This window comes from Triticum aestivum, chromosome 2A (genome assembly GCF_018294505.1).
Source record: "Triticum aestivum cultivar Chinese Spring chromosome 2A, IWGSC CS RefSeq v2.1, whole genome shotgun sequence".
NCBI classification, from domain to species: Eukaryota; Viridiplantae; Streptophyta; class Magnoliopsida; order Poales; family Poaceae; genus Triticum; species Triticum aestivum.
This window is the reverse complement of record NC_057797.1, coordinates 58,877,236-58,889,895: the sequence shown is the minus strand read 5'-3', so window position 1 is coordinate 58,889,895 and position 12,660 is coordinate 58,877,236. Positions and strand designations below refer to the sequence as shown.

The following is a 12,660-nucleotide window of genomic DNA, read 5'->3' as shown; positions in this document are numbered from 1 at the left end:
AATATCTTAGTATGGATTTGTAGAGTCTATGGCATAGAAAGTATCTTGATAGTGGTGTCTTTATGATTATATGTGCACAACTAGAAAGATGTAGAGTGCACAAGATATTTACGAGGAACTTGCTATGATGCTATCTAGCAGTTGGCGAGTGCGGTGTTTTGGTGCCCAGACTCATCCGCACCTAATCAGAAAAAAATAAAACGATACTAGGAAAATTTAAAGAAATATTTTTTGTGCGGTGCACAATTTGATGCGTGAGGTCGCTCCAATTTTTAGATCATTTGAACCTCTGAACGGCTCTCATGAAAAGAGCAAATCGGGTCAGAACGGTGCGTAGTAATAGGGTTTTCGATGCTCGGTCGTCCGTGTTCATGAGGCGAATCTGGAAGCAGTGTCGAAAAGTCATCGGCCCGTCAGATGAGTGTTCGCTGCACCAGCACGCCTTGCACTATCACGATACTGCTCTAGATGCTCTACCTGTTAAACGCGATGAGTGGAGGACCTGCGGGAAAGTGCGCGAGAGAGAAGTAGATGGGGGTTGGTGAACTAGAGCCCTGTGCTCAGAGTGCTAATGGCTGCCTGCAATACGTAATTTATTTACAGATAGAATTAATAAAACCTGTGCTTGACCCAATTCTTTTTTGAACTTTAATATGCGTAATTGCTATAGGTATATATCTTTCTGATTTATGAGTTGATCATTAGAGGGGGCGGTGCATAGCAATACATTTTCCGGTGCTCCATCATAGGTGTTCAAGAGACGAACCTGCGAGAAATGCAGTGAAGACACCTTGCACTATAGTGGTACTGCCTTAGATGCTCTACGCACTAGACGCCATGAATGGGGGGGATGCCGAGAGCGTGCCAGAGAAGAGAGATCGAACACGAGAAAGAAGAAGCGACTGGCAATAAGTCTTGGGTCCACCCTATCAACCCAAGGGAGAACTGTTCAGTTGAGTGTACCATCCAAAGATTTGGAATTTAAGTTTTTCGCTCTTATTACATTTTTCGAGGATATATAGCAACTATTCAGTTGCCTTAGCCCACAGGCGTGGATGCTAACTAATTTTGTTTTCGAAAAGAAAGTGACTCTTTATTTAAATAATTAATAGGTTGTCCTCTAAAATGTATGATTGGTATTCTTGGTGTCCTCTTTATTTAAATAATTAAGTTTGGTTGTTTTTAAGTGCCTTAGCTGAATAAAATGGTATTTTTGGTATTGTGTTGCTTCATTGTCTATGTAGGTCGATGCTGTGTTAATTCATTGTCTTTGTAGGGTTTTTTTAGTTAAATTTTTTAATTGAGGATAAGTACAGAGTACATATGGTCGTTATAAGGAATGTAATGTATGAAGAAAATGTTCATTGTTTGTACTTTCGTATTCAAATTTAGAGAGATTTGCTCTATTTTAATTTCCTTCTACGTATTGAATTATATTCTTGATTTACTATGAAATTTTTCGTTCATAGTAAATAGTTGAAGTTAGGCTGGATCAAAAAATAATATGTGTGTGCTTGCAACCTGTTTTGTTTTTGCTTCCAGACCATATGGTTGAGTTTCTCTTTTTTTCAAAACATTTTCTGTTTACTATAGTTTACAGATTCAACCAGCCTATCTAACTTCAGCCGTCCGTTCTGATATGGCCCATAAGGTCCAGCTTTTGTTGGCCCATGTACACCATGCATGCATTCGAATTATAGACTATGTGGTGATTTCTGATCCTCAAAAAAGAAAAATATGGTGATTTCTTTTTAGCAATTTATATGATTACACTGGCTTACACTATTTAGCTTAGCAATTGTGTACGTCTGCCAATATATAGCAAACTTGCATTTATTTATAACACATACACAAGGTTACAATTCTAAAAAGTAGAATTAAAAATATATAGTTTTTTTATTTCCTCACGACAGCGACAACTTAAACATTACATAACCAAACCACGCGTCGCCTGTACGTATCTGGTCATGTCCAGCCCACGCGCAAGCATGCTTTCACTCACCTCGCCAGGCCAAACCTGCCTACCTTGGCTTGCCCAGGTTGAACACTGATGTACTTGTGCCTACCTGACCAATTAATTCATTGTAACACAACTGTAGCTACCTGACCAGTTAGTACACTGTAACGCTGCTGTACCTGTCCCTCTCTGCGTCACTGTAGCTGACATGTAGCTGGGGTTCTATGGCAAACAGTTGGCCTACCCCCTCTATCATGTCTTCTGGAGATTAAAATACGCATGCATGTTCGTCCGTGAAAAGGAGGAAGCGGCGTTGCTTGTGGGGCCAGTAATGGCGGAAGCTGACAGTGAGGCAGCACTGTATTGACAAATAGAAGATGTGTATGACTATGCATGTAGTTAAAATATTTCTGGACCATCGACGACCGGAAGCACGTCTCTGATTACTGGCCAAGTGTTCTACATGCGAGTGGTCTACCATGGCGATGGCACGCACGGGACATTTTACAGCTACTGCATGCAAGTGATCTACCATGGGGACGATACGCACGAGATGTTTTACCGCTGCTGCATGCAAACAATCTACCATGAGACGCCACGCATACAGGTGACAGTAGTTCTATAGTACATACGGCCAGTTGCTATATAAAGAAGCTGATCCATGCTATGGGTTCACACACTCCAAAACCATTACAGCCTGTGTGAATAAACTATGGTGCCCTGAGACACTTTGCCACCCCTCTGACCATCGGTAGGCATGCTTTCGGAGGGATAGATTACTAAATCTTTTTGTTCTTCAGTCATCTTGCTTTGTAACTTCCTGATGCCTTATGGTTTCTTTTATTTGTCATTTCTTTTCAGGCATTTTTCTTGTGATGGACGACGAGTTTTCTTCCACTAACGATGTGGGCTTCCATCGCCCAAACGCTGAAAAATGTTTCATGGGAGCGATCCAGCTCGCAACCCGTAGTTGCGTGCCTCTCCATCGTAATTATATAATTACCCCATTTTCTCCATCTAATACTCTTCCGTCTCAGCATGTAGTTGCTGCTCTCGTCGCTAAGTTCACCGAGCACTACAAATTGTACTTCTATGACGTCACCGACAATAGGATTGTCATGACCTGCACCCACCACACCACTGGAAACCGTGTCTACAATTTCTCTAGGAGACACTCCACCATTATTATCCAAGGTGTCCGCTATAGATTTGTTGTAGATGATGCACTACTCCATCTAGGAAGAATCTCTACCAATCAGTACATTACTATCTCAATGGAAAATCTGCCACTTCATTTGTGGAAGAGCATCATAGTAGAGCAAATCCTCAGTCCATATTGCTCCTTAGATTATGTCACACAGGACTCACGCTTAATAGAATATCCATCCACTTTTACATGCTACGCTTGGGCCATTCGATCCATCGCGGTGCCTCCAACCATACAAGTGAACGTGTTCGACGAGGATGCGTACACCGCAGACCAAGAAATGGCCTTCTTTAGCGCGTACAATGTAAATCTGTTTATCAGCGAGCATAGAATCGAGCCCCACCCAGCCAGACTGCCTTACTGCCCAACTGTGCCCATAACCAGTTCTGGAAGCAAACCAATCCAATGCTTTATTTCCCAGAGGTTTATCGATCCCGCCCAGATCCAGAGTTTGTCTAGCATGGTCATTTTTTCACCGCATGCTGAAACCTATTTCTCGTCCTTTGAAACTCTTGAGACTTATCTGAATGATGTAAAATACATCAAAATTAAAGCCAGAAAGCTTACGGCGTCAAATTTCTTGCTATCAACCTCCATTCCTCTTACGGGTCGCTCACTCTATCACACTGTACGTACCATATTTCAAGTTGAGATCCGTGCCGGTGAGGTTGACATCCAGCCATGGACACCAGCATTTGGATCATTTGGGTTTCCAATCAATCGCACAGTGGAGCTCAGGATCCATGACATGCCATGCAGTTTTTACACGGCTCCAATAATTGAGTACCTTCTTAGCCCATATTGCATGGTGAAGCAGCACAAGACTATCATTGATGATCCACTGGAGGACCACGTGAAGAACATCGTTTCATCCTACGATTGCACTGCTTGGTGTGAAGATGCCAGGTTCATCCCACGCCAAATCAAGATGAGACAAGTGCCAGTCGAGCTACTAGACATGACTCAACCTTTTATGGTGCCGTACATGCAATTCAGGAAGATGGAAGCGTCCATCAAGGCATGGATCAACTGAACAAGTAGCTGTCATCAGAAAATGTGCAAGTTGGGACTTTGTAAAAATATGTACTGCGTGTTTCTCTTTTTTTAACCTCTTTTACCAGCAGTATCTAGATGTGCTGTAAAATCTACCATCTATATTGTGAATTACTCATGTACAAGTTGGGACTCTGTAAAAATAGGTGGTCCGTGTTTTTCTCTTTTTTAACCTTTTTTAGCAGTAAGTAACTAGATGTGTTGTAAAATATGGCCACCTATATTGTGAATTACTCCTTGGTTTCTCCTAGCACCGTAATCGAAGTTTATTATGCGGACTGGCAACTGCATGCATCACTTGGCAACCAAACCAAGAAGCGAAAAAATGGCATGAAAAATAATAATAAAGTACATAAATTACAAAGATAACACTCATTAATTAGGCAAGATAAGATAGCATACAACCATACATCATACAACTGCCAATTTTTTTGAAAAAGGAAAAAAAACTGCTGCTATTTAACAACTTTGCTACAACATGATCTAGGCCTTTCCATTATCACCAGGGCCACTGCCATCAACTTTTCCACGCCAAGTGTCGAACACATGGATTCGAGATAGATCCACGCCTTCGTCAGGAAGATATTTAGATGGCAATTCAGACATCAAGGGACCACGGTCCAAGACCTCTTTCACATGAATAATCACAAGGAAAACCATCATTTTCCTACTGGTAGGCGATGATGGACGTCGTGGCGATTCTCCTTCATCGTCAGAATCTGGCTTCCAAGGCTGCAGAGGTGGTGTCGGCACCTCTGCTTCTACTGATTTAGGTACCTTGTTAGATTGGCAAGCCATGCAGCTACTTCAATTACCCACCGATCTTCGGACGGCAATATCTCAATGAGCTCGCCCCTCAGACCTGCAACAATCAACCTCATTGCTTCCGGTTCTCAAGCAGTTTCTGGTAGACCTTCAAAACTAAGGTTTGTCTGATACTCAAGCTGGCCATATGAACACCGGGCACCATAATTCCAGCGGCAGAAAGAGATGTAGGCAGAGCCACACAGCAGTTCCCGTGATAGAAGTAAAACCTCCATGCAGAAATCATCAGAGGAAAACTTCATAAAAAATGATAAGGTGGACAGGCTCGCTCAATTCTCACTGTACCTTGCAGCCTTCCGCATCGCTCTTTGATGACACGCAGCACGTCTACGGGCGTAACAGGGGAGTGACCGCCATGGACCGTAGCAAAAAGCACGTAGCCGCGGAACTGCCTCTCGGTCGTTCTCCGGCCGCAACTCAGGCTCGCCGCGGTGCCAGGTTTCCTCTCGAAACCAATTATTGATTCGTCTCTTGCGAACGATATCATCGATCCGGGCTCTTCCCTCACTCATGGCACTCAGAAGCTAGATGTATGAGAAGGTCTAACGAAAGCAAAGCTTGCCAAACACAAGCTGGCCTATTCTCAATAAATAGGCAAAAGGACATGGCTTAATTGGATGGTTACAAATGCACCTACCTCTCCACAATCATCAGCGTATGTGATTAACTCACCGGACACGTCACTTTGTGCCTATACACGTGCTCACATTCTCCATAGCCACCACTGCATGGTTCATGCATATAATAATATGACTCCCATCAACTCAACTCTCCACTCCTGGATGCCCATCCACACACCCTGCAGCTCTTTAGATTATTCACGCCAGCTCATGCGACAACACACCTCTCTTCACATCGCCACGTCCAGTGCATGCGTCATCACATGTAATCCATGCGTCCCTGCTCACCTCGCCACGTCTTGCCCACGTGCTAGCGCCTCCTCACCTCATTTCCACGTTTAGCCTACGCGTCGGTGTGGCCCTGCTCACCTCGCCACGTCTAGCCCAGGTGTCCATGATTTGCCGAGCTATAAAACAGCCAGACCGCATGTCCCATCAACCAGCAATACGCGACTGTTCGTGGTCATGCAAGACCAGAACCAACCAAGCGTTCCAAAAAATCTCTTACCACAGAAGCATTATTCCCAGGCGGTAGATTTCTAGACCGCGTCCCTTGAAGCACGAACTAACCAAACCAAGTAAGTACAGGTAAACAGTAAACTGCAGGTGTATCATAACTGTTCTAATTTGCACTATTTTCTTTGTAGGCTACAAGTGTGGAGTGCTCCAGATGCAGGATCCGAAACAGCCTGTGAAAATCTGAACGAGTACTATACTACAAGCAGAAAAATTTATGCATATATTCGTTTTACCACCATAGCTGCAACCTCCCGGGTCGCCTACAAGGGTGACTCCGGAGGTCCCTAAGAATCGCTCAAGAGCCCAGTCCCTGCCGCCTCGTTCACCCTGCTGTCGCCGGAGGAGGCTTCCGACGGACTGCGGCGGTGGGGTGCCACCCTTTTTTCTAGTCTTCCTTTTTCCATCCCCAACGTACTAAGCCGCCGCCGCCGTACTGGAGGTGATATCATTTACGGCATGGCCAATGCATAGCCCCAAGGTGAAGCCCCGGTTTCCGGCTCGATCCAGATAGGCCTTGCGAGGAGATGCGTAGGAGCGCACTCCACCGGCACCACCATGCCAACGACTTCGACCCGATTTATCTGGGATCTGATGCGGGACTCCACCATCACTAGGATCTGGGAGCAAGGTCTTTCGAGGATCTGATGCACAGGGCCGATGCGGGACTCCACAAGCGCCATCACGAGTTGGGCGCAGGAGACAATGTTGGTCGTGCACGGTTCTGTAGGCGCCGGATCGAGACTATGGTACACAGAGCCATAGGCTAATTTTCCTGCTCTGTCTTTGTCGGGGGTTGGGTGCGATATATGCCAAAGTATGGCTTATCATGATGGGAGCGAGTAGAACATCGCCGGTGCCTGGAAGCGGGATGAGGCGTAGACACGAACGCCGGCGTACTTTACCCAGGTTAGGGGCTCTCCTAGGAGATAACACCCCTAGTCCTGCTCTGCAGGGTCTCCGCATGATCACTAGTGTGTAAGTGGTACAATGGTGCTCCTCGAGCTGTTTGCTAGAGGTGGAAGAAGATAGGCACGCTCTCTCCTCCTCTAGGTATGAGTCTAGTCCTAACAGGGCCGAACCCTTTGCATGGGTTCCCTGTGGGGTTTATATAGGCCTACCCCCAGGGGTACAATGGTAATCTGCCTGGGTGTAGGGCCCGGTCATCATTCTCTCTGGTCGCCGGCCTCTTGGCCGACAGCTGGGACCCGCCGCCTGGTGGGCCCCGCCGCCTGGTCTAGTATGGAGCCGACAAGCCACTCCCGCCGCTTGCGGGTCTTGCCGGCTGCTGATCACTGTAGCTGTAACGCTAATGACGCAGGCTTGGTCAGGGAGGCGTGGCTACAGTCCAGCCACCTGGTGGGCGATCACTGTTGCCACTCTGTGTCTCATCTGCTTGATGGCGCGTGGGGCCCAAGGGAGGGATTGGCTGCCTGCTGGTAGCCGGCTCCTCCGAGGTCCGGCTGCCCCAGCCTCCTCCGACTTCAGGGCTCTGGCTGCCATATAGGGCCCACCGTCTGCAAGCCGTACCTGACAGGCCTTCGTGGGAACAGGACTCCGCTTGTCAGGTGCGACGTGTGGGAGGAGAGGCAACAGTGTCGCGTCATACGGAGATCTCCGTCTGAACGGGGCACTGTGGCCATGCCCGTCCCTGGATTCGGGGGAAGGCTCGCACTGTAGCCGTACCCCGTCTTGTCTTCTTAATGGGGGTGCAGACTTTGAGGGCTCCATGAGCCGACTGCTAGGAGCCGGCCTTTCTGGAGGCCGCTTGCTAGGAGTCGGCCTGTCTTGGAGTCGCCTTCCTGAGCATGGCCGTCTTCTGGCAGTCAGCCATTCTGCCAGCCGGCCACCAAAAGGCGGCGCTTCATCTTGCCGTCTTGAGGGGCGCAGCCGGCCCCGATGTTTTTGAAAGGCTCGGGGCCTCGGGTTAGGCTACCTGTGGCCCATTACTCCGATAGCAGTCTCCGAAGCTGGGAGAGGGGCCGCGGTTGAGGAGCCGGGGAGCCTCAACAGTTTCCTCTGCTGGGATTTTGAATGCGTGATGGGAATCAGGCGGCGCGCTTGATAAGTTTCTTTGTCTGCCGTCTGTTGCGAGCATGCCATGTGGCGCTGGCCGGCCGGGTCGGCCTGCCAGCCCACGCGCATGACGAGACGCAACCGCAGGCCGGGCCCACCACCACCGGGCCTCGGGCAGCGAGCGGATCCGCGGCGGCCGAGGTAGGCGGTTGGGCTTCTCCGTGGAGTTAATGCGCGCAATATTCGCGCGGTAAAGGTGGGGGCTGTGGGGTCATGGGAACAGTTAATCCCATGTTCCCATGCCCACCCCCTCGGTTTCGTAGCCCACAGGCTATAAGTAGGGGGAGGAGAGGACGCGGGAACGCACGTGCGCCCCTCCGCCCCACTCTTTCTTCCACTTCTCCTTCTCCTTGGGCAGCGCCCGAGCCTTGCCGAAGCGCTGCCGCAGCTTGTCTCCATCGAGCTCGTCCGTCAGCCCCTCGTTCTCATGGCGCACTCCAGATCCTGGGATGGCTGCACAGTTCACGAGGACCACATCGAGTTCCTTCGTCAGACGCGACGGCTTCCTCGCGCGGACTACATGGGGGTTCGTCTCGTGCCGAAGGGGGAGATATCGCCGGCGCCGGAGGAGGGCGAGCGGGTCATCTTCTGCTCGCACTGCCTGCGCGGCCTCGGCCTACCGGCGAGCGGCTTTCTCCGAGCCTTCCTCGAATTCTACAATCTCCAGCCGCACCACCTCACCCCGAACACGGTGGTGCTGTTGTCCGCCTTCGTCACCTTGTGCGAAGGCTTCCTCGGCGTCCTCCCCACCATCGAGCTCTGGGGGAAGTTCTTCTACACCAACCTTGGCACCGTCATCGCGGGGGTGACGGCTCAGTGCGGTGCCTTCATCGCGGTGCGGAGGCCGGGGGCCGACAATCCATTTCCTCCCATCACGCTGATCCAATCGGTGAAGTTGTGGCAGCAGTCATACTTTTACGTGAAGAGCATCTTTGCGGAGGGTGACTGGGTCAAGCTGCCGGCCTATGTTGCCGGCCCGCCGACTGGGAAGCGGCCTAACTGGTTGTACCGGGCCAAGACACTGTCGCCTTCAGGAGCCGCTGCCGTCGCACGGCTCCGGGTGATGGTACAGTCAGAGGGCCTGACCAGGTCCGACTTGTTTTCCGCCTTCGTGGCACGCCGGGTGCTCCCGCTCCAGGGCCGCTCTCACATGATAAGTCAGATGAGCGGTCATCGGGATCCAAGCCGGCTGTGCACCAAAGATATGCCTCATGCAGAGGTAGCTCACATGGTGAACTACCTTGCGAACTGCAAGCTCATGGAGGAGTGGCAGTTTGGCAAGGAGCCGTATTCCCATGCCAACCCGCCGCCAATGGTAATTTTCCCTTTCTTCTATTTTTCTTCCTCTTTGTCGGGTTCCATTTGCTTAATCTGACCAGTCGGCTCATTGGACAGAGCGCCCTCCTCCAGCCGGCAGCCGGCGCCGGAGGGCTGGAGCGCCGGTTTCTCCCGGACCGAGCGGAGAGCGACGTAGATGACCCCAACTTGGGGGCGGCGGCTTTGGAGGACGACGCCGAGGGAGGAGCCAGCGCCACGGGTGGCTCGGGGATCGGAGCCAGCCTCGAGGGCTGGCCAGATGACGACACGGGGGAAGTCGTCCCGCGTCGCCAGCCGGGCTCCGACCAGCAGGGCGCGAGCTCGACTGGCACGCCGGTAGCCTGAGGTGGCGCGCATAAGCGCAGAGCCGCGCCGAGCCTGTTTGGCAGCCGGCCGAAGAAACCCAGGGGCTCGGCTGCGGCGACCAAGCGGGACGAAGCGACCGCGAAAGCCGACCGCTTTCGCAAGGTGGTGAAGACGCCACCGCTGGTTTCTGCGCAAGTTTTGACCTCCTTCGTACTTCCTCCTTTCTTGCCGATCTCATCTGAGTCTCCTTTACTTCGTTCCTCTTGATTTAGGGCCCCGCTTGTTCTTGAGAAGTCGGCCGCCGCCTCCATCGTGTGGTCGGCGGAGACCTCCACCACCACCCGGCGGATCAATCTGGCCGCCGACCTCTGGGAGGTGACGGAGCAGAACGCGCGGGAGGCGTGCGAGGAGGCCGCCCGCCTGGAGAAGGCGGAGGCGAACAAGGCGGAGGCCGCCGCCCTGAAGAACCTGGCGGAGGCCGAGGCCGCTGATGCGGCGAAGAAGCGGACTGAAGAAGCCGCGCGCCGTCAGTCGGCGACGTTCGTTGTCCCCGTGAACTCTGTGCCACCACCATCGGAGTTTGTGGCGCAGACGGGGGAAACCGGCGGCGAGCACCCTATTATGGAGACGGAGGGAGGCGACGCCGCCATTCCAGATGTAATCGTGCCCCAGCGACCACCTTCTGAGGAGGCGCGAGACAAGCAGCCGGCCGACCCACCGGTGCCACCGGCCGGAAATGAGATGGTGACGGGCCCGACTCCCAGGACCCGCACACCCTTGTGCCGCCGGCCTGCGAAGGCGGCCTCGGCGCCACGCCCACTGGAGGTCGGCACCGCGAGCTCCTCCATCCTGGACACCGAGGCGACTAGCACCGCTCCCGCTGGATGGGCGCGGCGAGGCGGGACGACCCACCTGAACAAGGCGGTCCTAGAGGTCCAAGCCAAACTCCGCGCCGAGGCTGATGCTCTTAAGCATTGCAACAAGGCGTTCCTGGAGTCGCGAGAGGCCATCCGGGTATACCTCTTGCTCCTTTATTTTCAATTTTTGTATTGCTTCGTGCGGGCGCGCCAGCGCACCCACTGGGTGTAGTCCCCGAGTTCGGGGCCGGCTGCTGAGCAGGCGGCCCGGAACTCTAATTCGCAAGCTCCGAGTACTATACATTCGCTGCAGGACTATCATAACCTCTGCACGTCCGCCTTCAACTCTAGAGTCCAGGAGTTGGATCAACATGCCGCCGACTTGTCGGAGAGCCGGAGTAAGTTCTCTTCTTTCTGCAGGGGCGCGCTGGTGCACCCGCGGGCTGTAGTCCCCGAGATCCGGGCCGACTGCTGAGCACTCCGGCCGGATCTTCTTGGCGCTACATCTTTCTTTGCTGATTGTTGTTGTTTCCTTCTTTTTCTGATTTTGCAGAGGCCAACGCCATCCTTCAACAACAACTGGGCGAAGCCAACGCCGCGTTGCATGCCAAGGAGGTGGACTGCAGCAAGCTGGCTGAAGAACGTGACCGGCTGGCCACACAGCTAGCGGAGCAGGCAGAGCTTCTTCAGAAGGCCCAGAAGGAGGCGGAGGACAAGGAGGCGGGTCTTCTTGCCGAGTTTGAGATCTAACGCTCCGCCTGGACCGACCAAGAGGCGATGCTGACGGCCGGCTTTGGCAAAATCGAGGATATGGTTGACGGTAGGCGACCTTCTTTACTTTTCTTTTAAGTCGCCAGTCTCTAGCCAAGCCGGCTTCTTTTCTTCTTGTTCTGACTCTTTTGCTTAGTCCTGGCGAACTTCATTCCAGGCCACTCTGGTGCCGCCAACCAGGCTATCAAGGCAGACCGTGAAGAACGAAGGGTGGAAGGCGAGCGGATCGCCGCCAATGCCCCTCGCACCCTTCGCGAGCAGCTTCTCAGCATCCAAGCCCGTCTTCGGTTGACTCATCGGATGTTGCGCCGCCTTCAGCATGTCGGCACCCAGGCGATCGCCGCCTTGTGGCACGACAGGCCGGCCCGCACACCCCCAGCCGGACTGCCGACTGGCTGGAGGTGGCAGCTGGCCGCCTTGAGGCATGGAAGGGCTCCTCGGTCGGGCCAGAGCACGCTGGGCCTTGGAGTTCGTCAAGGCGTGGTACCCTGGGCTAGATCTATCCCAGTTGACCATGTTTCGACAGGAGGCCCAGGAGGAGCTGGTGGCGGTGGAGGGCGAACTCATCAAGCGGGCGGCGGCCATTGCCGAGTACACCGACACCGGAGTCTTCATCCCGGAGCTGGCTGAGGACGGCACCGAGGCGCCGCCAGAGTGGTTCGGGTTGAACCCGGAGGAGGGCGAGGACTCGGCCGAGGTGATCGACTCAAGTGACGAGGGAGAAGACGAGTGATGTCTACTACACAACCTTCTTCTTGTAGACGTTGTTGGGCCTCCAAGTGTAGAGGTTTGTAGGACAGTAGCAAATTTCCCTCAAGTGGATGACCTAAGGTTTATCAATCCGTGGGAGGCGTAAGATGAAGATGGTCTCTCTCAAGCAACCCTGCAACCAATTAACAAAGAGTCTCTTGTGTCCCCAACACACCCAATACAATGGTAAATTGTATAGGTGCACTATTTCGGCGAAGAGATGGTGATACAAGTGGTATATGGATAGTAGATAAAGGTATTTGTAATCTGAAATTATAAAAACAGCAAGGTAACTAATGATAAAAGTGAGCGTAAACGGTATTGCAATGCTAGGAAACAAGGCCTAGGGTTCATACTTTCACTAGTGCAAGTCCTCTCAACAATACTAACATAATTGGATCACAT

At 52.0% G+C, this 12,660-nt stretch overlaps 1 protein-coding gene and 2 long non-coding RNA genes across 7 annotated transcripts; 2 read left to right on the top strand and 1 right to left on the bottom strand.

The window, feature by feature from the left end:
• Window positions 1-4,574: 4,574 nt before the first annotated feature.
• LOC123184702 (uncharacterized) lies at window positions 4,575-5,650 on the bottom strand. Its single transcript, XR_006493056.1, has 2 exons — window positions 5,328-5,650; window positions 4,575-5,251 (listed from the first exon to the last, which is right to left on the bottom strand). It is a non-coding gene; the product is annotated as an uncharacterized lncRNA (long non-coding RNA).
• Window positions 5,651-6,110: 460 nt separating this feature from the next.
• LOC123184701 (uncharacterized) lies at window positions 6,111-6,413 on the top strand. Its single transcript, XR_006493055.1, has 2 exons — window positions 6,111-6,240; window positions 6,310-6,413. It is a non-coding gene; the product is annotated as an uncharacterized lncRNA (long non-coding RNA).
• Window positions 6,414-7,197: 784 nt separating this feature from the next.
• LOC123184700 (uncharacterized) lies at window positions 7,198-12,273 on the top strand. Of its 5 annotated transcripts, none has more exons than XM_044596780.1 (4): window positions 7,198-9,569; window positions 9,650-10,039; window positions 10,150-11,132; window positions 11,288-11,351. In XM_044596780.1, exons 1-2 carry the CDS (start codon window positions 8,682-8,684, stop codon window positions 9,914-9,916), a joined length of 1,155 nt encoding a protein of 384 aa, XP_044452715.1. In that variant the 5' UTR covers window positions 7,198-8,681; the 3' UTR covers window positions 9,917-10,039; window positions 10,150-11,132; window positions 11,288-11,351. The 5 variants fall into 5 exon arrangements, with proteins under 5 accessions (XP_044452715.1, XP_044452716.1, XP_044452714.1 ...); XM_044596781.1 differs by having other exon boundaries at window positions 9,650-10,060; XM_044596782.1 differs by lacking the exon at window positions 7,198-9,569 and adding an exon at window positions 11,663-12,273 and having other exon boundaries at window positions 9,918-10,891; window positions 11,048-11,132; window positions 11,288-11,554.
• Window positions 12,274-12,660: the final 387 nt, after the last annotated feature.